The 26,158-nt window shown below is 37.4% G+C and overlaps 1 protein-coding gene across 1 annotated transcript in view; it reads left to right on the plus strand.

Moving 5' to 3' along the window:
- Positions 1-26,158, plus strand: part of RIT2 (Ras like without CAAX 2) — a 184,459-nt gene that overhangs the window by 59,883 nt on the left and 98,418 nt on the right. The window contains exon 3 of the mRNA XM_009647702.2: positions 16,271-16,344. Coding sequence (XP_009645997.1) covers positions 16,271-16,344 — 74 coding nt within the window. The remainder of the gene's footprint in view (positions 1-16,270; positions 16,345-26,158) is intronic.

The raw sequence follows: 26,158 nt of genomic DNA on the forward strand, positions 1-26,158 counted from the left end.
TTAGAGTTTTTTCTTTCTACAATGACTCATATCTCTGGCAATGTAGTAGAAATACACAATTCTAATATAATGGTGCTTTGTACTTACAACTTTTTTTTTCTGTTATCCACTGACATTTTTGAAATATTATGGGCGATCTTGTTGATCACAGAAAGCTGCTGCTGCTGTGAGATGATGCAGAGTTTTTGTTAAAAGCATATTTCAGTAGCTACATTAAGTGATAGATGTGCCTATAGAATTGTATGTCAAATACATATCTATATTTCAAATGTGTTAATTTTGATCCTAAAAGAGCTATGCAAATAGATTTAGAATTATTTACATGTTTTCTGTGTTTATCATTTATAGAATGAGTACCTATAATTTTGAATAATTTACTGGATGGTGTGATGGATAGTCCAAGATTTTTTTAAGTCCAAGACTTTTTAAATAATTAGTATGGGTTTATTTGAGGGAAGATACTGCTTTTTGTTCTGGTTTTATTTGTGTAAGTGGTGTATATTTGTTCCAATAGGAATTTATTCAGAGAATTCTTCTGTACCATGTGGATCAGACATACGGTGTCAAAATAAATGATCATAATAAATGGGTTTTATCATGTATGAAACTGTCTTTTAGTTTAGTTGGTTTGTCTTAGTTTGGAAAAGCTGATAAGATCTTGAGAAACTCAGACTGCAAACATTATATACAGGTATAAATAAACGTGCATGCACATAAATATACAAATAGATGTGTCAGTATTTGTTTAAAATATAGAGCAAACATTGATTAAAAAGTTAAATGCTATCTGAAGTGCTAATTTTAATGCTGTCACTTTGAGTTTAATGACACTTAAAGCAGGAATAATGACGGTATTTTAGACTTGCTACAAACATTGCAGTTCAGAATTTTGAGACAGAAGCATATTATTTTTGTAAGTAAATAGGGAGGGAAAGGAGGAAATTCTTTTGCTGTTAGACTGTATGTGGGCAACATTTCAGAGGTTAGCATTTCATGAAAATGAAATTATTTCAGCACACGTTTAATATTTAATTGTAGTCAACAATGGGAACAATTTCCAAGTGGCAGTGGATGTGATCATTTTCTGGAACAAATGGATAAGAGCAATTTTTCACATTGTACAGTCTTTGGCAATATCACAGAGAGTTAATGCAAGTAGAGTGGCAGGAAAGGAAGCATGACATAGTGTAAGAAACTGGACAGCCTCCAAGATGCTCATTAGCCATGTGACTAATCTTAAAATGAATACACAATGCAAACGAGATGCGAAAGCAGCTTCCTGTTTTGGTGAGATATCACTGCATGAGATTGTGTCAAATGAGCAGTTGAGGGCATTAAGGCTGTGTCAATGTCACACTTTAATTGAAATGGGTGTGGGATGGGAGGCACTTTAGCATTAAGCACATGAATTTCCATGAGGTTTCCTGATGAAGTAATGCATTCACCAATGCATCAAATAAAACACATTTAAACTCATATTAATAAGATGGTGGAAATGCGTGTGTGAATTTGAGAAAAAAGATAAAATGTGACTGAAAATATTCTAAATTTATATAATGCATACCAAAAAATGTCTGTGTGATAAAGCACATTATATCTGTTTTCAAGGTACAAAAATGAAAAAGGATAAAGCAAGGGAAATACGAGGTCATTAGTAACAACAGAGTGAAAGAAGACAAAGATGGGACACATCTACTAGATCAAAAGAGGGACATCTTGCCACAAAAGTCCTATTCAAATCACTTCTTAGTGTATAAATTCTTTCTGGAGCATATAAATTGTTTCTGGAGCATTTCTGCTATTATCTAAGATGTGTATGTGTGTGTACTTCATCTCTAATTTCATTTTCATTCTCATTTTTCCATAGAAGGTAAAATATTTTGATCAGACTGAACAAGCCATGACTGTATTTGAGCCTCCAAAATTAGTGGGTTTTGAAAAATTAATATGATTGATAGATAAATAGTCACCACTGCCTTTCCTTCATCATTCTCCATATATTTAGTAGCCTTATCTGAGACTGGATAAACTACTCACACAAAATTATCTGGAACCAGTACAAGTTGTCTCCAAAGACTGTCTTCAAGGGTATTCAGACTAATTGTGTGGATATAGCTAAATTGCCTATGTTTGTGTTCCATATTCATCATCAATTAAAATGAGAAATTGAGTATATATAGGAATATAAGTGTATGCATTTGAAGCATAATTCTAAACCTGTGTTTTATTGTTAGTTTTCATTTTTCTGTCTTTTGGTATTATCTGCATCATATGTCACTTTAAGAGGTTAATACTTTGGTACAAAGCATTTTGACTTACGTATACGTAGAAGAGCAAACAGACATGCCTACTGTGTTAGGACTAAGTCTCACATTCAGACACCGAAATTAAAATTTGTACACATGAGCTGTGGATCTAGGTTCGGGTTTTCTGGGATTCAGGAAGATTTAGTAGTTTAGGTCTTTGCTCATTTCCCCTATCACAGGTTTCAAGAACCGTTTGAGGTGTCCTACAGTACACTGCTTCGGTTCAAGTTCCTAATGCAGAATGTTATAGATCTCCCGCAGGTCTTGTGTCATCATCACCTGGCTCCCTGTGGATATGACACAGGACCCATGGGGCAACAGAGCCCTTCTAGTCCAGTAAAGGAAAGTCAGTCAAGATTCCTGACAGCGTATCAAATAGCAAGAGTCATATGTAGGTAACTGAATAGAGTCTGCATTCCTTACATGAAGGATAAGGGGATTTTAGATACCTACCTTGCAGGTAGACAGATATTTTGTAGCTGTCTAAATGTAGGTGCCTGAATCTGAATGGCAGGGCCTTCCCTCACAGCTTGTCAGAACAAGGCCCTTCACAGATCATGACCCCAGCTCTCAGAGTGTCTGGAGAGATGTCCTGCAGTGAAGGGAGGAAAATGCATAGTGGGACTTGCCATATAGAGTCCTTGTTAAGGTGGCAAAAAAAAGGAGAACATTGGTATGTGTCTGGCAGTGTAAGTGTTTCCACTGTCAGATTAAAAAAAAAAAAAAAAAGGAAAAGAAGGGAGTAGTATTAAGAAATTAAGAATGCAAAAAGTGCCTAAGCTGCTCGTTTAGTTTAGATGTCAATGAGACAACAAAACACCTTCTGCTTGGTGTTGTTATTATGTCCTGCCATGAAGAGAAATAGAAATTATTTGAAGCCATGGAGGCTGGACACTGGAAAATCATAGCAGATATTTCCCTCTATGATGAAAAAAAAATTATTTAAAAAAAAAAATCCCATTTCTCTGGGGAATAATTATTTGTAAAGTTGGTAGTTTCTCTCTAAAGAGTAGATTAATGATAGTTGATCATCGCTCAACATTTCAGTCTCAGCCATATCCTCTAATTTAGATGCATTCTCAGCTCAAGATGAGCCTTGATTCTTCACCCCATTCCTTTGTTGAGAACTTCAGTATTTTCGTCATTAATGACACAGTCTGTCCTGATTCTGAATATGCTGTGTTGCTCAGATACATGGTCTCTAGCTCTGCTGTTGAACTTTCTTTCTTGGGACTTTACTTTGATAAGCTAATTATTCAGTCCGAAACAGTTTGCAGACTTAACGTAAGAAATAACCAAAGCAAGCAATTACATTCCTTTGTCCCTACTCAAGATGAATCACATCTAAAATCCTGGACACACATTTAATGCTTGTTATTGCTTTGCCACATTCATATTTTCTTACAAATGCAACTCATCATGCAATTATTTGAGGGCTGTTTACAGCAGGTGACAGCTCACTGGCACTTAGCATTTTCAGAGACTTGGGAAACAGTGCTTAATCTAGTAATTTCTTTTGCTAATATCTCTGATATAAACAATAGCAGACAAGTAAATGCAGTCTATATCTTTCTAGGGAGTAGGTGGCCTAGAGAGCTGTTCCTATGGTTGTCATTTTCTCCTTATCATTTCACCAAACACCGGCTCAAAGGTTGAAGGTTAATCAGAACACCTTGACAAGCACTTAGGCTTGCAGTTTAGTCTTGGAAATGCAGTTGTCTGTCTGTGTCCATCACTCATGCTCTTAGAAAACATAAATCAGCAACTATGCTGGCAGATTCACCTCAGCCACAGTGGTACCAGACAACAGCTACAGTTATGAGTCTCTGCAGTGCACAATGAGGTCTCCAAGAAGGAAATAGCATATAGATGAGACCAGTGGGGAGCTATCTCATTTCTTTATCCTAAATCACAAAGAATGATGCACACATTATGACCTGCTATGAACTGACTTCGAAGGCTCTGTAATAGACTAGTTTTCTTTGATGGCACGAGCCAAATCCAACAGCTCATTTGTGCGGAAAAGGAGGAAGTCCCACTCTTCATGTCTGCCCTTCTCCCAGCCTTGTTGGCTCTCTGCCATTCACTGGACAATTCTGCAAGCTGATTCAACAGTAGTCCAGAAGAAAACTAAGCCACTCTAACACAGATTATTTGTCTACCAGGATAGTGACTTTAATTACTTAAGTAAAAACAAGTCAGCAAGCTCAAAAAGTGACAAAAGGGATAGTGTAGAACCACCTGTGGGGAAATGGGACTATAAGTGGGGATGAAAGAGGAGAAAAGAGATCCTTTAATTTCTGGGACAGGCAAGATGTGAAAACTGAGTCAACCATGTCATGCAGAGTCACTCTCAGACACCAGCCTATGAGCCAAAATTCCTTCCTAAGTTGATCTCTGTTCTCAAAGACAATAGGGATGATTACCTGTGCCAAAAATGCGGATGGATTAAAAAAACCCATTTAGGTAAACTACTAAAGAGGAAAAAAATCCATCGAGGGCTGTTAAAAACAAAGATTCTGCTTCCAGCTTAGAAGGGATCTTGAGATGCAAATAACTGGAAGCTAAGAGAACATGCCAAGCAAAAATCATTGTGAGCTTCCATGGACTATTAGTCACTCTCCAAAAGAGGAAAATGGATTAGATGGACTGTTGATCTTCTGTGGCTCTACTTTTTATATTCTCATTTGGAGCATTTGCCTAATCTGAATGACCTTAACTGGTAGCCTGGCCAGTCATCTGACTTCCCTTTGTTTCAGAAAGCAAGCAAACAGATGAACAGCTCTATTTCTCAAACATCTCTGCCCAACATCTGCCTACCATGGCTGGAACAGGAGAGAAAAGTGTTTCTCCTCCGTGTGGCCATGAGAGACCTATGCTGCATGTTCACTGCAAAAAAGCACCAATAGCTGTTAACTGGTTCATACTTATTAAAGGTTCATATCTATTATTTTCTATCCTCTGTTAACTCTCTTTGTGTTAGAAGTAAGATACATTCTTGCCCTGGCCATCTTCTCTTCTTCACTGAATAAAGTGCCAATGAAGGATCAAAGCATGCTACGCAACCCTTCTGTTCCTCCTAGAAACCTCTGAGTTTAATTGTGTATCTGCTAAACACAGAGAGAAGAAAAATAACCAAAAACTGTATGTAAGTGTGACCTTGTGGTTGCTTTTCTTAAGCACTGGTTAGCCAGATCAAACTTTAGGAAGGGAAAAAAAAAGTTTATCCTTGTAGTAGTGACAATATAAAAAACATTTCTGTGGTATATTTTTAATAATAATAATATTACTAATAATTATAATAAAGAAACAATTTTATTAGATATACTTCATAATGATATCTACCATATTCAGAATCTAGAAAGTCATCCAAGAATAGAAACCATTGTTAAAATATTTTTCTCTGTCCTACACAAAACAGGCTTTTTTTTTTTTCATATCAGCTTCATACAGACAGAAGACCTCCATCTCAATAACTGGTGTTTTTTTATTTGACTCAGTCCAACATTCCTCACCTCCTCCTGCTTTGATTCACCAATTCTCTAACTGATCCATCTAATAAACTGTAGTGGAAAAAGGAGTTGCAAAGTACCTCTTCTTATCACAGAAAAGCTTTTTCTCGATTTGACTCAGTCCAACATTCCTCACCTCCTTCTGCTTTGATTCACCAATTCTCTAACTGATCATCTAATAAACTGTAGTGGAAAAAGGAGTTGAAGAGTACCTCTTCTTATCACAGAAAAGCTTTTTCTCAGAGCTGAGCCCTTCACACCGCCCTTCAGGCCCACAGTGATACTCCAAACACTGGCCTACCAGAAAACTGGGAAAACAGCTCCTTCTTAGGTTCTTAGCTACTCTAGTGTTTATACATGTTAAACATATGTATTATGTTTAATACATACACTTTCATTGGATTGAGCCTCTCTAATAATCTGGGGACTTCAGCACCTGGTCTAAAACTCCTGACTGTGTTTAAGTGTGAGCAAAGTGTCCACCTGGCTGATGACATTACAGCAGGTGAGTTTATATGTTTATCCAGAACTATAAACCCCATTGAAGTCACATATGGGTTGTGGTTTCTAATTTATAACGTAAACGTACTGAAGTTCTAGAGCATAATTCTTCTCACCCTAACATCTGCATCTCCAGTTAGTCAGATGAATAATGCTCTCAAATGTGGAATATTATCATAGAATAGAATGTTTTGGGTTGGAGGGGACCACTAGAGGTCATCGAGTCCAACCCCCCTGCAGTCAGCAGGGACACCGCCAACTAGATCAGGTTGCTCAGAGCCCCATCCAACCTGGCCTTGAATGTTTCCAAGAAAAGAAAGCCAAGGTGCTTAGGGCTAAAGCAGCATGGAATGTCATGTTATGTCACAGCTGAGGAGATTCAAAGGTCCTGGGAATTAAATGACTGAAGCTGGAGTGAACACCTAAATCATACTGTGGCTTTAGCACAGTGGTTCTGTTATAGGTATCACAACCCACTTTCAGTGACAATAATTATGATAATTAGGATCATGAACTTAGAAGGAGCTGCAGTGAGACTCGCAACCTGTAAAAAGGGACACCAGTGGAAAATTTGCTTACCTTTTCCCTGTATATCATGATTTGTAAAAATATTCCTTAAATGATTTTTGAAATTAGAAGAGACACTCATGTTATCATTTCTTAGAGATGGATGATTAATCGTGCTCAATTCAAAATTCTTCATCACAGGACAAATGTCTCCATTAACCTTTCTTTCATGGAAGCCAGCAGCCATCTACACCTTACTAAATCCAAGGCACCATCCATGCTAATAGCCACGCAGATGTAGTCAACTTGTTAATTACTCCCCCTGAAATGACAAGAAGTGAATTCATAGCTGTCAGATCCTCCCACTCAGTAGCACAATCCTGGACTTGAAAGAGTAGTGAAATTGCTACCTGCTATTCTTGTTCCCTAAGATAAGGGTACTTGGACTCCTGTTAATTATCATGTTTTGATTAAACAAGAGTACTTTGTTCACTTTATTCACGTACATCTTTGAAGTAAATGACATTTTTCTGGAAGCAGAGAAAGTAATGATATGCTGTTATTAAATATTAGTAGCACTATCTATATTGCAAGCGCTTTCTAACTGAAAAGCAAGTGCTACAGCAAGTTTGCTTGAGTTTTCTTTACTCCTGATTTTAAAAATTGCTATAATTTGTGAGAAATCACATTTTCTCTTCAAGAGCTGGTTCTGAGAAAAATGTCACTGCAATAGTCTTATTCACATAAGAAAAGATGACCTGTTTGAAGGACTGTAGCACAAGCTCTGAAGACCGTCTGAGTGGGTTCTCTGGGCAGCAAGTCATATCCTTTATAATTGTTGATATAAGGTTAGTCACATCTGTGCATGCTTGCAGATCAAAATCATAAATGGTGGCTTTGTTGATAACAGCATTTGCATCATGAATGGTAGTTACTGCATGGGGCCAAATTATTCAGATAGACTTCGCAGTCTTTTATCCAAATCTCTGCTGTATTGCAGCCTCTCAGCAGAAGCCCATCAGTTATAGGAGGTGGCTATTCTACATCCACGGGGATCCTACATTTCACATGTTGTAAGAATCTAATCAGCTTCTCTATCCATGCTTATGGGAAAGAAGGAAGAGGGGCACGTTGTTTTCTAGACCTCATCTTGGGTACGTTAATTGTGGTTAGAACTTGATCAGAATGCTTAGCAACTCTGTTTTTCATGGGCTTTTGTGAATGTGCGTTTTGATTTTATTAATAATTCTAATTTAAGTGGAAAATGCATATCTGCAACTAGGAAATAAAATGTCTCAAATAGTGAAAAATTAATATATAGTGTAGTAGTGTAAAAATAGCCTATGTTTCTATAGCAGAAGACATTTGTGTTGGATTTTTTTGTGTTTAATTTTCAGTCTGTTCCTGGTCCTGATTTTTTTCAGGACTAGGCAAGTAGTTTTGCACATTACAGGTGCTCCACATAGGGAGTAATTTATGATACTCTCTTCTTGCATATTCAGATACTCTCAGTCTTATAAGTCTCTCTGTATTTCTATACTCAGACACATACATACCAATGCACAAACACATAAAACCACATACATATATGTATATGCCTAATATCCCTATAATGAAGCATCTCATGGGAATGAATAGATATCAGCACTTTGTGCAGAAGGATCTGTTGACTTGTTGCATCAGAATATTGAGTGGGAACTGAAGTAAGAGAACTATGATGCATCCAAGTTAACAGTGTGAAGGCATTCACAGTATGGAGGGCAACTAGCAGTGGAGGTATTTCTTGTAGTCAGCATTGTTATAAATGGTGGATGGCTTTAATTAGTTTTGGTGGAGCATTTGCTACCATGAATGCAGGCTGAAGGTGTCATGTTCATGTATACTGTTATAATTTATTTGCACCATATAAAAGCTTTGAGCCCTAATGACAGATATATGACTGTGTGCAAGGTGCTGTACGACCAGAGAATGTAGCAATGAGTTTGCCTTGCTGGCCACTTAGGTCTTACACTTTTTACCTTCTTTGCCTGAAAAGAGATATTTCACCTTGAATTTTCTGTTGTACATTCTGCTTTGTCTCCTTCTTGATGAGTACATGTAGATGAAAACCTCTCCTGTGCAACACTTTGTGCCGTAAAATCACTTTTAATTTTGGTCCTCATGGAAAGCCACCTGGGCCATTGTGTTCTTTTTCAACTGTTTTGTTAGTAAACATCATGATAATAAGGACCCAAAGGGAGAAGAAAAAACAGATTTAACTGACTCAAAGTTCAATTCACTCAGATTTCTGTTCACACAAAACCTTTTAGAGCACAGATAACACTTCTTTTTTTTGTGTCTACCACAGACTAAGTGAGATTAAGTTGCTTTAGCCTCCTCTGCTTTTTAGCAGAGAATGAAAGGGTACCGCAGTAATGAAACTCCAAGCTGCCATTGAAGAAGAGGTTTTTGTACGTATCTATAGACACACACACACACAAAAAAAAAAAAAAAAAAAAAAAAAGCAGACAGAAAGTGCGACAGATAACCCATTTCCCAATTTGGAAGGAACCGAGTGCATTTCAGGTCACCAAGAAATCTGCCATGGAAGTATCCAAAGCTGAAAATCAATCAGGCTCTTTCAGCAGCTGTGTGTTATCAGTCTTGCCCTGCAGAGCACAGATTTGAAACATTAGGCAGCCCAAAGAGAGGAGAAACTTAATTTGAGAGCAGCTGCTTTAAGACAGATACATAATGGCATTAAAAGAGGAGCACTGTGGTGAGGTGAGAACCAAACAGAACGCCCATTAGGCTGAGGAAGCTTTCAGTTTTATTATTGTAACCAGATGCAGGCAGAGTATGGTCAATGGCACCCAGAGCCTAAGTTGCAGGAGTGAGACAAGAATATGACAGCAAAGATGGCTCAGCTGAAATATTTTCCTAACAAATAGTCAGACTGTGTGGTATATACTGGGCCTAAACTTAAATCTTTATTAGGCTGCAATGATTCTAGATGCTCAACAGGTAATTTAGGCCCTGTCCCCCTCCAAGTATTTAGGTCATTGATGGTAGTGGGATTAAGTGCAGAGGTTTATTTGAGTTTCTGGGCAGTTTAGTTATGCTTCTGCTTTCCACTGAAGGTGGTAGCACTGCTTATTTCAGGAGGACAAAATCAACTAAAAGTTATGAGTTGTTCTTTTGTTTTCAGACTTAAAGAACAGAAGTACCTTGTATTTCTATTTTCATCTTCATTCCCTGAAATCATGAATTATCTTATGAACACTCAAGGATTTGTTTTTATGTGCCGCTGCAGAAACAGGAACCTCTAGAACAGAACACAGTAGTTAGTTAAGAGCATGTCATAACACTGAACAAAGGCTAAATGAAGGAAACAAAGAATTGCATCTTCTATTGAAATTAATAAGGAGAGTTGGAACGTACAACAGTAATATGCATTTGAATATAGCAAGGCCATTTGAAAACAGCATTACAGAAGCTTTTCTGAAGACATATGTAGCCAAGACCTTGGTTTAATATCTTATCTGAAAATATGTTTATGGTAATTTGAATGCTAAAATGAAAACTGAAAGATAGAAAGTGCTGTGCTTCTCATCATGCAACTGAACGTATAATGAATAAATGTATGAATTCCTTTTATGATAAGCACTTAACATGACTAATGCTTTGGTTTTTCTCAGATTATTTTAATTTTCTCAAGGCCTACACTACGGTCTTTATATAAGAATAAGGCTAGTGGAGAGGTGCTATCTGCATTTAATGCTGCATTACTTACCTGCTTCTGTTTCATAGAAACATCAGGGATGTTCGAAGCGTGTGGGTACTGAAGAAAGAATTTCTATCTGTGGGTTTGGAAAAGAAGCAGTCATTTTTTCTCTGTTCAGTAAACCATTAGCAAGATGCTTCTGCCTGGAATGATGTTATCTGTTACCATCACTTGTATAGGTGAGAGCTGGCAACTTGTGCTGTTAATACAAAACTGAGCAAAACCTGAAAGTTCTGAAAAAGACATGAAAAAGATAAACAAATAGCAGCTTAATGGCAAACACAGTTCAGTGTTGAGAAATAAAAAGTAGCAGCACTAGAAAGAATAATCTGAAGTATTCTTAATTTCTGGTATAACATAGAATTATGTAACATTAGGCAGAACTGGAAATGGGATGTTAAGTATCATAGCTACTAGTCTAGTACTAATTTTCCTATTTGCCTTATTTTAAAGGATACTGCCATCAACATGAGTATTTACAGAATACAAGGCAATCAAATCTGTCAGTTCTACTATCCTATGCCATTCATTCTTATCATGTGTGCATAGCTCATAGGAAAGCAACCTCTGTCACTTGGTGTCCTTGTCTGCAAAATGCTGATAGCAATGTTCGTCCAAATTAGAAAACACTCATACTCCAGGAAAATAATTATATGTTGAGGGAAATTGTAAGACCAATGTATTTTGATGGGAAATTCCTATGACATGTATATTTTTATCTCAAATAGAAGGAGTTCATGTGTAGTAGTTGGTACAGTGGTTTAAGTCCCTGTTCATCCACTGTCATTTTATTTAAAAATGCCTTGTTGTAAACAGAAACAGCACTCATCCAGCCTCATGATTATCCTACATTCAGGAACATCTCTGGATTAAAATGTGTATGTAGCAGATAATCTAAGCACACCAAGAGCTGTGTCTCCTGCTGTCTTTTTGGCATTCAGGGAGAACAACAAGAAGCAGAACTCCATGTGTGGCTGACTGAGCTTGGACTTCCTTCTGCTGGTTTGGTACCTCCTTAGCCAAACAAAATATACTTTGGCTATATATATTTAGATATAGTATATATGTGAGAATTTGGTTGGTTTTAACTGCAACTGATAGTGTATAAGACAGAGAAGAAGAGAGAATATTTATTTAGAAAGAATAGAAACGGAATTAAAAAATGGAAGAAAAAAACAGCTGACCTATATTTCAGGGACTGAAGCACGTCTGTAATGCAGATGAAAAGCCCATTCCAACTTCACTTTAAATTGTTCACCATCCAAATCTATTTGTCATGAAGCAGTTACCTGCTCATAGCTGAAAAAGTGCTTTGATATATTTTTTATGAATCTAGCTTCTCCAGTGCTAAGATAACTGATCACAACACAGCCTTCCATTAATTATTATACCTCTGTCTCCAGAATGATGTCCTATAAAAAAAGGAAAGCTGAAAAAAGATGTGTTTATTTAAAAAAAAAAAATCAGATAACAAAAGGCTAAAGGAATTGTTTTTTTTCTTTTCTTTCATAATGCTGCAAGGGACAATCAAACAATTAAGAAAAAGTTTAAAAATGTCTTTCATAAAAACCATTTTTTCTTGGTTTAAATAAGCTATTCAGTATAGGAAGAAAGAATTAATAATGAAAAAGAATAATTGCCATTCAGAAAACTGTTGGAGCTCTATTTTTCCCACCCTGGAAAACCGTAAACAGTCAATAATAATTCAAGCCAGGTAGTATAATTTTTTAAGCTGAAATTTTTATCTATTTTCATTTTTGTTTGTAAGAAATAAAATTCTTAAAGAAGCCATATTCTATATGAAAAAAAAGATAATACTTTCAAAAATAAGTTTTACCAGATATTTTAACTATACCATTCATATATTCATCTGTTCACGTGCCATCCAAATTGTAAGGATGCAGGAGTTTTTATTTCATTTTTCTTTTTGGTACCTACAAAATGCTCATTCTTGCAGTCTGTGTTTGAATCACGGTTGTATCTCACAACAATATAAATAAACTCTATCCACAGTCCTTTCTTATAACATTCCACCTTCTTGCTGCATTTTACCTAAATCAAAATCTGGGACCTTATTGTTGGCATCATAGAAAAAAAACAAAACAAAACAAAACAAAACTAATAGTGAACTTAATATAAGAAATATAGTTATTATCTGGTTTATTGTCTGATGTCTGTTTATTTTTTACATATCTTTTTTGCACCTTATCTTAATGCTTTACTGGAATGGCAGCTAGACTATGGTCTTTTAATCAATATCAGTACTTAGAGCTGTAGGATGTGAAATCCAAATATGTATGGCTTAGCAGCTCCCAATTAACTTTAAAAGGAGCATTATATTAGTATTACAAATTAATTAGGTGGAAGAAAATTTAATGTACTCAAGAATTGTAAATAGTGTAGCATTTTTAATAATGTGAATAATTTTTAAAGAGAAGAGATCAAACAGTGGGTTTGCTAGTGCTCCTGATGAAGACTTTCCCGCTTTATTTTATATACGCAGATGCTATTTCAGTGGAACATCTTCATTTCTGTTCTTCTCTGTCCACTTGTAAACAGCATGTTCCTCTCAGATCTCAGGGCTTCTCTTTCCTTAATGTGACCACAATATGTACAGCGTTGCCTGGACTGGAGAGACTAGCCACATAGTAGTCCCTTTTGAAATCCTTTAGGTAGCATGAAAAGATTCCAGGGTTTCTGCTTAGCATTATAGCTATTAATAAAACAAAAATATCTTAACTGGGTCCAACATGCATACATACCAACTCTTGATCCCTAGGAGGTTGTTTCTTTCCAGGTTAATGCCTGTGCCCTCTAGTATTTACTGAGTAAAATAAAGATGTTTTTCTATTTAATTCCTCTCTCAGCTCTATTTCCATTACTTCCTAAGATGAAATCCCTGTTTAAATGTATTAATTGTGGACCAGAACTAAATGGTATAGCTCTTCCACTGTTAGCTTGTCTTCTTGATCCATACAACATGAGGTGGGAAACGTGGCTTTTAATTTATGCATCTTCCTTCTACCTCCAGCTCTGGAAATATTCATTGTCCTAGCAGCTCAGGAGATCAGTGAATACACGTGGTAAATGGAAAGACAGTGCCTCTCAAAATGCTGGTTGTGTTTGAGCATTAAAGGAGTGCCATAAGAAAAGTAGGTGTTAAATCTCCCATCTATTTTCCATTCAAACAGGGGCTGATAATACCCCTGCTTATCACACCCCAGTTGAGTGTATTGTTAAGCTTTTCTAAATTATCTCTACTATCCTGCTCTTTGCACATATGCAGAGAGAGAATATTACAAAGGAAAGCCATATCTCTGTCCTGTTTCATCTCTACATTTCTTGGGGCAAAGGCAAACCCTACAAGTAAAAAGCATCTTCCAAATAAAATTACCTAGAAAATAATTTAGATTCATGTGCTTTGTCAATGTTCAACAGAATATATTTCACTACCACCAACAGAAGACATTAGCATATATTAAGAATGAAAACAAGACAGTGATTCTGGTGAAGTGTTTAAAGTCAGTAGTTTGAGAAAACAAAACAAATTAAAATAGCACAATGGGTTTGTATGTTCAGTGTTGTCTTTGCAAAGTAAAAGGGTTATAAACATAACCTTGCTCCAGCTTTTAAACATTGAAACTTTACTGATCATAGTAGCATGAATTGGGGTACACCTGGAGCAGATCAGCAGAGAATTAGATGTAGGTATCTTACACTTTACTTCCTGAAAGCTATGACATATTCAGAGGCCACTGGGTTTTTTAGTTTGTAACTCTGAACTCCTAATTCATTTCCTGAGCAAATAATACAGGATTTATCTAGATTCCAGCTTCATTTTTATCCAAGTATGCAAATGTCTCTCTGCATTAACTGTTTTAAAGCTACTGTATTAAAACTCAGCTTGGTCTAAGTGAAGAGAAAAATAGGACCATGGCATATTGGCTTTAAATTACCAGCTGTGGAGCCAAGAGTGCAAGCTAAATTTATGCAAGTCATATGTTAATTATGTATCCATGAATGTAATGCAAATGGGCACCCACCTGCATGGCAGTACATCATTAATACTTTAGAGTATTAATAGAATCTATATGAAGGAAATTCTATACTTGATTCTACATATTTTTGTATGTTGTTTTTAAGTTAAAAGATAAAAAATTTACTACACATACCATTGTCATGCCATAATAGATTACTTAAACTGTTAATAGCCTATTTCATTCTATATAGTCCCTCTTTGGCACTGAGTTACTTATTAGTAACCCCTAGAAAGAGATGTATTGACTGAAATGTATGCTGGTTGGAGTGCTCTGGCTTTCTCAGCAGGGCAACGTATCATACATTTACGTAAGAGTCTGGGTCCTCCTAATATCAATGGGATTAGTTATCTGTTTAAAGCAAGTCATGTGCCTAAGTAATTTGCTGAACTGAGGTCTAAAGGAAGCAGGAGAGTCATGGAAATTACTATATGTGATTGTGTCATTAAAGATAGCCTGCCACTGACTGTGCAGCAGTGGGCTGAGTTAAGGCCATGCAGAGTCCTTCGTATCTGAATGCTTTAGTGTTTATTTTCTGTAGGTAGAAACCAGGTTTTCACATGCTTTTATGAAGAGTCATATGATGCGAGATATAAAGGGTGCAAATTAGAATGTCCTGAGAATTCCAGCTACATACAATAGAATTCCATACTATAATCCCAATACTATCTCAATAATCATTGAGAGCCTAGTCCTGACAGTCTCTGACAGCCAGCGTTTGCAGGATTGAGTCTTTGTACAAGGCCAGCCATATGCTCATGATGATTAATGATACTTCAAAGATGCATTAAATACACTTGTCTTGTCTTCACACCTCAGTGCACAGCCAAAGCATAACATCAGTCACCAAAACCACTCAGGCTGTTACGCATTGTTGTTTAATTAAACAACACAGATAATTTCCAAGACTATTTCAAGTGTAAACGTGGCCTAGTAGCTAAGCTCTATTTAACTTTAAGAAGGAAGTACGAATGTTGAGAGGAGAAATAAATTTAAGTGTGAGGAAAACAACTTATGCAAATAGTAGTTAACCCTTTTTTTTTTGATTTCTCTTTCCAAATTCAGCTTGACAAAACCATGTCCACCAAGTACAGGTTTTTTCCTCTTTGTCCCCCAGATATGATGAGTGTGAGTACACTGATTACAGAATTTATTTTTAAAAATCCATTTGCACCCTCTCCAGAGATATGCAGAGGTCTAATTAATTTCTCTGACATACTGAGCCTGAAGCCATCATCAGCTACAGGGAGACTATCCCAGTAATTTAGACAATCTTTAGTTTGAGACTATATGCTGGAAAAACTCTGTGGACGTGTGATTGTGGCAAGTAAAAACTACTCTGCTGCATAACACCAGCACAACACCTCTGAAGATTTGTAGCTTAAACATCAGCTATGGTCTGTGCTATCCTTTTAAAGAGAGGCAAATTTGCTCCTTTAGTATTTTGAGGTGGTGTAATAGAAACAACTAGACCACTCCCTTTTGTAATACTGATTTCAGAAAGTGTCTTTTTGACTTGAAAGAAAGAAAAGTTAGGTCGGACTGGAGACCTTTTGAAAGGCTTACTCCAAACTAGCAAAGCTGTTTCATTTTCCATTCTCTGAGCCACTCCTATGCTTAGTCCTACTGCACTGTGTTTTTCAGAGGATGCCTATAAAACTCAAGTCCGAATTGATGATGAACCAGCCTATTTGGACATTCTAGACACTGCTGGACAGGTAAGTAGTTTCTCAATGTGAACCATTCAATAGAGATAAAACCAAAGATTTTAAGCTCAGATATATGGGTCACAGAGCTAGAAACAAGCTTTCTTGTTCAAACATAAAGGGAGGAGGGGCAGAAAAACATTGAGGAATTAACAAAGAAAAAGATTAAAGGAGAGCTTCAGGGGCATAATAGAACTTCAAAATCTGACTAAAAGAGACAAACAAATTTAATCAAGTAGAAGGTAAAAAGCGATTTGCTTCTTTTTCTCTTGTATGCAGAAACTACCACGATCATGGAATGAGTAAATGCTATTGTTGGTTTGTCTTACGTGTTTATGATTCCTGCTTTTCTATATATAGCAGGAATCTTCTTGTCTACTTGTAGATCAAGTATTTTGTTATCATTCTTCTCCCTACATTATACTTAAACATCAAATGCTGCCCCATAAGGAAAAGATCTTAATGCCAAAAGTAACACACAGTGTACACATAATGTGTATATGCATGTGTGAGCATCAGTCAGGGAATTAAGTTTCACATACGGCAAGGCAAAAGAAGGAGTTAAATGCAATAATTCCTTCTAGCTGACTCAGTTCAGCCCTTTCCATCTCAAAGCACTTTTGTTGCTCAATCAAAATGTTGCAGCTGGTTGATCTTTTCCTGAGGTATGCATCAGGTTCTGTTTGAGGGCTTTGGTAGTTTTCATGAGTTTCCATAGTGTGGGTGCACCTTGTACAGGAATGAGTCAGTCAGCAAGGACGGTAGATCCTTAAAACAAACAAACAAACAAAAGGTTTAGGAAGCATAAGCCTGGAAACCTTGATCTCAGCTTCTTAGCACCTTAGCTGGGCACTGCAAATGGTGGGAAATGCAGTCTGCCGCCAGGAATTAGAATAACATCATATTATATACTTTGAATGTAGTTCAGGGAGATTGTGGCGTGAGTTTTACAGGTGAAAGAAATATAGGCCAATTTCAAAGTGAACTCAACCCAGTTTCAGGAATCAAAAGATGCTCTGAGTTATTCTTCCTTGACCCAAAATTATTCAGTCTCAGCAGTTAACCGGTGACTTGCAGCTGAGTCTCCTGTCAACGTGTTTGATTCTCCAGAAAATTTAAGCTAAATTTCAAGGCATGTCTCCAAAGCAGTGAAATTCATTGACCTAGAATTTATTATTGTAACAGGCCCAAGAATTTTCTTATGCATATTAGTCCTAGCATATCTTCAGCAATGATTTGGCTGGGGGAAAAATGTTGCTACTCATAGTTGCTACTCAATATATCTGAAAATACCTGTACTTCTACTGGAGCAGAGGAAGCAACATCTTCTGTGCTTACTCAGGAAGTCAGAGGCCAGTAACTTCAGCCTTATGTCATCATTAGTACACAGTCATTAGGGAAATTGTATCTCCAGCTGTTTAGTCTTGTAAAGCTTTATGTGTTACAGATCTCCTGTGTAATCCTTTACTGTAGTTCACTGTCTACGTTTACTTCATGTTACTCCTAACTTCTCTTTGGTCCTATTTTGTAGAGTCAACATGCTAAAAAAAAAAAAAATAAATAAAATTTCTTACACAGAGCTGAATAGAAATAATGCATCAGAGTTTATGTGTCCAGGTTTTTGCTAATGGAAAGAGGAGCAAAGTGTTATACAGGATTTATTCACCTTCATAGGTGTGTTCCTAATTTGCTGTGGAGACTCTCAGAGCATGCTGGAGTTAAGCTCTGAAAACCATAGAAGAGGGTAGGTACAGAGCTCCTTGCATTGTGCTCATGCTTACAGAACTGATCCTAAATTTGCATCAATAATGTAAATATTGTTTATACAAAGGAAATAAAGCAGCTTAAAATCAAAGCAAAAATGGATGATGAATGAAACAAAAATAGATAGTTTGCTTTTATTCTGAGCTGGGGAGTGATATGGTGTAAAACCCAAGAGGAATAATTTTCTCTGCTTTGATTTTTTTCTGTTTGTTTTTGTTACTAGAAACATAAAAGTTTCAGTTGTTGATAAAAAAAAAAAAAAGAAGATAGCATCAGATATTGAGTTTCCTCCTCTTCCTAACCCTACACCAAAATCACAGCTTCTAATTTTTCTTTTTTTTTTTTTAATTAGAACAAATATTTTTAAATGGTATTTTGTTTTCTGATAGCTTCTTTTAAAATTAAAAAAAATGAGAAGGAAAACTTTAATCCCTTTGAAAATTGTTTTTAGATGCAGGAAGAAGGAAAAAATATCCCTATGCACTGGCCTTTTAAGTAGCTGAAAGTATTGTGTTTTCCAATTTAAATTAAGCTCATCTCCTGTCAGTCATGTTCACATTATATGAAAAATCCCCTACAGAAGTGTACAACTTTTACATGATTTTTGATTTTTAGTCGTATAAAAAAGCTAGATGAAAACCTCATTTTTAATTGGAGGGGGGTTTATTGCCAATGTTAGGAATTTTAGCAGAATTGACAGTTGTAAGGTAAGAAAATAAATGAGAAGAATGCAAACAGCAAAAATTGGTGAGAACAATAGTAGAGAAAGGATGGAGAGTTTTAAGTTTTGTTTCAAGGTGGGGACCAAAATATCCATAATATTAGAGGTCCATGGCCTGTAATGACCATGTAATGAAATGCGGTGCAGAGATTTCAGAGCAAGCAGAAATCTGTGGCAGTAGAACCACAGTCTGCAGATGCGTCAGCCCAGGACATTGTACAGCCTAGGCATACCTATTCTACCTCATGATCCAAGATGAATTAAGATGAGCAAATCTCTGCTTTAAATTTCCCTGTTCTTACAGCAGATACTGTCACTGAAACATGTCTCAGTGTATCTGTTCTAGTAAGCTCTTCCCACTTTCCTAGACCCCTATTTTTCAGAAACTGTCCATTCTAAGTAACCTGGATTTAGCTGCCTGTCTTTGCAGATGGCTTTGAATTTGTTGCCTCTCTATCATCTGCACTACACAGCTCTAGAATAAATCAAGACCTAATCCAACTCCCATTGGAGTCAACAGCTAAGAGCCACTTTCTTCACAGAAATGTTGCTCTCACTAAAGTTCAAATTGAAATCCTTCTGTGATTCTGGTGGCTCAGGGTAAAAATCCAAAGTGCCCAGTTATGCTGATGGAGGTGTGCCCCTGATGGTATCTTGCTGGGTTTCATGTTAAAGCAGAGATGGTGTTACAGCTTCTAAATCATGTAGTGGAAATTTCATTTCTCTCTGGGTGCCCTTGAAGTCATAAATACTTCATCATCAACTTTGAATCATTATTTTAATCACTTCAGAAGATCAGGGAGCTAAGATTGTAATTATTCCCTATTTGGGAAATTGACTGAAGTCAATTTATTTTGCTACTGTACTAGAGAATATGTTTCACCAAATTTTCTTCTCCTTTCCCTGCTTGTACCTATGCACCAATTGAACACTTCAAGTCTGATCAAATATTGTGATTTATTAATAATTAATATAGCTCTTTATTTTCGAGTCCACAGTTTAAAATCCATATCTGATTTAATATCTGAATCTGGATGAAAATATTTGATATTTATCTGATAGATACAGTTTGGAGCGCCAAAAAAATTGATGGCCCTTCAGAAATACATTTCTGTTTCTCAACTTCCTGAAGTCAAAAAAACATTCAAACAAAGTGAAAACAAGATACATGAATGAACTGTTAGCATTGCTCATCTAGTTATTGGTCTTCCGCTTCTCATGCGTATATATAGACACCATTAAATATGACAGATTGGTCCTCTCAAGAAGCAGACTGATGTTCCATGAACCCTGCATACATATTTTCTACACCATCAGTTGTCCTCTAGTGCTCTTTCAATATCATTTTCTTTTCACTGAAGATACAACAGGAGGCACATTCTTAATGCATATAGGGCTAGTGTAAGTAGTTATGCTTCACTAGACTCACTACCCCTGCCTTTCACCACCCGCTACACCTGCCAGCAGAGTAAGCCTGTCTTTGCTCACTGCAATCAACTTCAGACAGAATAAGGGTATGTTTACCTTAGAGAGTTTCAAGAGAAGGTATTGCTGATGGAGCTGCTCGTAGACAAATTGTCATGAACATGACTTACTTGAGCAGTTCCTACCATCAGGGCCTGAAAATGTAGCATGGAGCAAGAAGGAAAGGAAGAAAAACTTGATGTTGGCTTTCTTTTTCAATGGCAAAGCTGAATATGGAAGACATGTATCCTTAGTCTCATATTTGCTGATGGAAGAAGCTATCAAAGATGCCTTTGGCTCTCCTTTAACTAGAAGTTCTTTTCTTAAACAAAAATGAGGTTTTTGCATCTACATTTCAATTAAAACAAAACCAAAAAAGCAAGTAAAACCAGACATAGAGTGAATGTGAGATTGAACTTCAGAGAGTATTTTTTTAGTTGGCTTTTAACCCTCTAGGCTAGCTACAATTTGGCATGTGGAGTAAATAATAAAAACAATAGAAATCTGCAAATGCAAACTATTATACATAAAGATAGCTTGAGCTTCCTTGTTCAAGCATGTTCATGGGACATTTTTTGGGTAACTCTCCCTTGAAATTCACCCAAGTGCCTCACTCTGACCCTTCAGGTAGTTCTGGGGTTTCTCTTTTCTTATCCAATGTGCCAAAACCTCATCGCTTTTACATATATTTAATTTAAACTGGTGTAAACTCTTTGACTTCCAGGAAACATATGGGTGCAAATGAAAGGACATTCAGACCTCAAGACCTTTATTCTTCATTCAGTTGCCTTCACAATTATTCTCAGAGCCTGACAACACCCATCTGCTCCAACCGTGCACAAAAAGCCTCCACATAGGGTTATAGAAACCTTCTGTTCATTGATTTACACTTTCTCACTCTCTCTTCTACTTCTGGAGCCCAGTTTGAATTCCTCCTCATGGAGCATACACAGCAGTTATCTCTCCTGCTGTATTTATAAACTGTTGACTGACATGTGAGCTTTTATTCTTGCCACAGCTTTCCTCCTGATGACACATTACCCAACCTCCCTGTTTAGACCTCACGCTGAACGTTAAAAGAGCATCAGACAGCATTCCCCTCATCGAAAAACAATCTGAGGTGACCCTATGTAGAAAAGACAACTTGTTTTCTGACACAACGCAGGCAAATATGCAGAAAAATGGATTTCTGTACCTGTCAGTGAGACAGTACATTGCAAGATTATTGCACCAATTTTTGCTTTTTAAAATGTGAGATTTTTATGATAAACTTAGTGCACCAGTATATTTCCCAGGTGTGAGCTGGAGACTTGAAAAATTGGCCTTAAAATGTGATGGCATGCCATTTCAGGGAGATTTTCCTTTGTCTGGAGCTGTGTGCACATGAATTCATTTCCAGGCAGACACTTTTCAACCTGACAACAGCAGTGTGCTCTGTAGTGAAATCCATCTCTCAAATTGCTAGCAAATCACAGAACATGTTTATCCTGCCAACCTCCAGGACTATGATTTTTGCCCCCTGCTTCAAGCTTTGGAGAGGAACCATATTAGTCCCAAGAGCCCTTCAGATAAACACGCTTTCTTAAACTAAACACTATAGTCCAATCACTCACTCAGGCTGTTATCTGAGATACTTCTGCTTATTATCTAAACATGCTGCTCTAATCCTGAATCAATGGAAGTCAAATTTCGAACTACACTACCGCAGCTTATCTCAAGGAAATGTAAAATGCCTTTTTGGCAGTAATTATATTTTAATGGCCCTTTACAGCATGTTCTTTTAAGGGGAAAATAATATTAGTGCACTTTCTGCTAGGTACTGTAAGTGAGTAAATTAAATCCATTTTATTTTTAAAGCATAGCGGTAGTGAACTAAGTAGCAACCATTAACAAAGTGTATTAGGTGAAGAACATTAATTTTATTTTCTTTGTACGTTGTTGTTTCACAGGCTGCTGATGACATACTTAGAAAGTCAAACCATAGCACTGAAAATTCAGTGGATTCTCCAGACAAGCTGTTCTGTACTTTCTAGGGAGAACTGAAATCTCTTCCATGACCAAGTAATTTTCATAGAATCATAGAATGTTTTGGACTGGAAGGGACCCCTAGAGGTCACCTAGTACAACCCCCTGCAGTAAGCAGAGACACCACTAACTAGATCAGGTTGTTCAGAGCCCCGTCCAACCTGGCCTTGAATATTTCCAGGGATGGGGCCTGGAATTTATTTGGGAATGGACAGATTTTGAATAAACATTTATCTGGCACAGATACTGAATGAAAAAAAAAAAGGTTCCAGTAAATCATAGATGAATTTGCAGACCTGACTCCAATTTCCTTCAAATTATGGGCAAAGTGTTCTTTGGCTTCAGTGGGAAAGGATCCAGGCATATACTGTCAAGAAAGAATATATTTGTTTAGCAAGAACAGGCAACTAGCAACTAAAATTCCCAGCTTCCTTTCCTGTCCCTGTCAACAAATGAATCATGGTACAATAAAGGATGAATCAGTTTGTATTTCTAGGTCTGCGTTTATCTTTCTGACAAACAGGTGCAATAACATGTTGCAGGGAGCAGGCATTTAGGGTGAACATCAGGGTCTACTGAGTCCAGTGATACTGATTTCCTGACCCTCACTACCATTCCACTTTGGTAAAGTCAATGCTAGTGGTTCCGTATTGCAGGTGGAGGAACACTTTCCAGTGCTGTGTGTTCTTTTTCAATAAATTGTTTTTTTTTCTCTTGAAATGTTTTCTCTCACTGTTCTTAGTCTTTCTTTAACTAATAACTTCCAAAAATAGATAAATGTCTGATGATACTGATGAGTATTTAGGGATTTTTTTACTTTTTTAATAAAATAAGAACATTTTAAACAACAAAATACTTTATTAAAAATTCTGATAAAAGTAGCAAAATCCTTTTTTTTCCTTTCCAGATCTTTCTTTGTAGTATTGCCTGGGTTATTTTATTGTGGTCTGGTGTACATTGTATGAAAAACACCTACATAAACACATCCCATATGATATGATACATTATGTCCTCCACAAGGTTACTATTATGTAAATTTGCCTGTTCTTCTAATATTGCAAACTGTGTTGTATACTTTTTATTCCCACTGTTGAATGGCACTGAAGCCCTTTGAAGTCATTTCCAGCAGATGCTGGACATGCACTAAGTGTGTCCTGATTTCTTTAGGTATATGTGACTGTTCTAGATAATCTTACTGGGAATTCCGTTTCACAGAGTTTTGTCTATCTATCTTGTTACCAGGCAGCTCTATATAGACCAGGGACTTCAGTGGGCAGAAAACTGTTTTCTACCTGTACTAATTTTCACAAAATTCACATCAAAAAGATATTCCTAGGACTAAAATCCTGGTTTGCATGCTGAGAATACTAACAGCATTGCCTGGTGCTATTTGACCTGACAATAACAAGTGACCAAGATGAGGCTTTTGTGCAGAGTGGGGTGCTGATGCTTCTCAGGCAAAGTGGGTTGTCCCAAAGAACTGTAATTTAACCAACTTATTTGTCTTTTGTGCTATTCTGTAGCTGTTGGATACTCTACCAACATGCTGAATTATGGTGTCTCCAGACAAAACCAAAAGAGAGCAAAATTTACACAGTCTTATCTGAATCATTCAAACCTTTGAATTGCAAACCTGCATGAGATACTTGGATAAAAGAGGTTTTTTAAAGAATTTATTTTCATTTCACATTAGCAGAAAGGGGCTGGAAAAGCTTAAAAACAAAGGACATCTTTCATCGCTGAAGTATCAATAGTTTTGCCCCAGAACCTGGAACTTGCATCTGCTGCCCACCAATTAAAAATAAAAAATAAAAAAAAAGAAAAAGTAAACATCAGTAAATTTTGAACTCCATTGTTTTTTACCTCTCCTTTATAATCTCAGGAGTATTATTGCATCTACTGAAATTTTTGGAAGAGGGAGTGAATCATAGAATGTTTTGGGTTGCAAGGGACCCCTAGAGGTCATCTAGTCCAACCCCCCTGCAGTCAGCAGGGACACTGCTAACGAGATCAGGTTGCTCAGAGCCCCGTCCAACCTGGCCTTGAATGCTTCCAGGGATGGGGCCTCCACCACGTCTCTGGGCAACCCATTCCAGTGTTTCACCACCCTCATTGTAAAGAATTTCTGCTTTAGATCCAGTCTAAACTTACCCTGCTTCAGTTTAAAACCACCCCCCCTTGTCCTGTCACAGCTGGCCCTACTAAAAAGATTTTCCCCATCTTTCCTATAGGCCCCCTTTAGGTACTGAAAGGCCATAATCAGGTCTCCCCGCAGCCTTCTCTTCTCCAGGCTGAACAAGCCCAACTCTCTCAGCCTGTTCTTATGGGAGAGAGGCTCCAGCCCTCGGATCATTTTAGTAGCCCTCCTCTGGCCCTGCTCCAACAGGTCCATGTCCTTCTTGTGCTGAGGGCTCCAGAGCTGGATGCAGGGCTGCAGGGGAGGGTCTCACCAGGGCAGAGCAGAGGGGCAGAAGCACCTCCCTTGACCTGCTGGCCATGCTTCTCCTGATGCAGCCCAGGGTACGGTTGGGCTTCTGGTCTGCCAGTGCATGTTGCTGGCTCATGTCCAGCTTTTTGTCCATCAGTACCCTGAAGTCCCTCTCGGCAGGGCTGCTTTCAATCCTTTGTTCCCCCAACGTGTATTGATACCAGGGGTTACCCCAACCCAGGTGCAGGACCTTGCACTTGGCCTTGTTGAACCTCATGAGGTGCACACAGGCCCACCTCTCCAGCCTGTCCAGGCCTCTTTGGATGACATCCTCTCCTTCTGGTGTATCAACTGCACTACTCAGCTTGGTGTCATCTGCAAGCTTGCTGAGGGTGCACTCAATCTCGCTGTCTAAGTCACTAATGAATGTATTAAACAGCACTGGTCCCAGTACGGACCCCTGAGGGACACCACTCAACACCAGTCTCCATCCAGACATCGATCCATTGATCACTAACCTCTCTATGCGAAGAAAGTAGAAATTAAAGACAAGAGTTAGAGAAAATATGGAACATTTTCTATTTTATTTTTTAAACTGGGTATATTTCAAATATGTATTTTTCTGGCTTTGATATGAGCAAGCTTGCATAGCTTGCATAGATTTTTGTGCCTGCTTTTATATTGAGCCTAATGGTTGAGGAGAATATATTGTTGCCACAGGAGTCCCATGTCATTATCAAAGCAGCAGGATGATGTAAAACAAACCGCGCCAGGAAGCAATCTTTTATTTTAAAAAGTCAAAACTCAAAAGCTTGTAATTAGATGTATTGGCTGTACTTGTGTAAGAATTCAGATCTTCTCTTGCTGACAGTGGAGCAGCTGAGTAACACCTTGAAGTAAGTTGAAGAAGTCAGATTCCACTAACTCTCAGAATTGCAGATTAGTTGTGTCCTTGTGTTGGACAGTCTTGGCATGTCCCAGAAGCTACTCAGCAGCATTCAGGATCTGCTGATCTAGCCTGGATATCTCATGACTACAGTTTTGGAGGGCTCTCTTTGTTCTCACAGCTTTTTTCTAAAGAAATGAAAACTACACCCCTGTTTTTTAAGTAGTCACAGAAGTTGTGGATATGAAAATGAGACTTGGTAGCATTTACCCCACTGGGTGTTATTTACCCAACCAGAAGTGGATTAGGTTCGGTTAAAGTATTCCTTATGTACTTTAATGACTAGTAATGAAATCTTCAGTGTATGGTGAATGTATAAGCGATGATAAACTCCATAAGATGTTGGACATTTTTTTCAATTGTTAGAGAAGTATTGGTCCCACTAAATATCTCTTAGTGTGGGATAGCTGCATTGCATGTGAAGGTCCCTAGAGACAGTTTGTGAACTGCTCACAGTTGAGGTAACACACATTCCTGC

This window comes from Egretta garzetta, unplaced genomic scaffold (genome assembly GCF_000687185.1).
Source record: "Egretta garzetta isolate BGI_Z169 unplaced genomic scaffold, ASM68718v1 scaffold179, whole genome shotgun sequence".
NCBI lineage: Eukaryota > Metazoa > Chordata > Aves > Pelecaniformes > Ardeidae > Egretta > Egretta garzetta.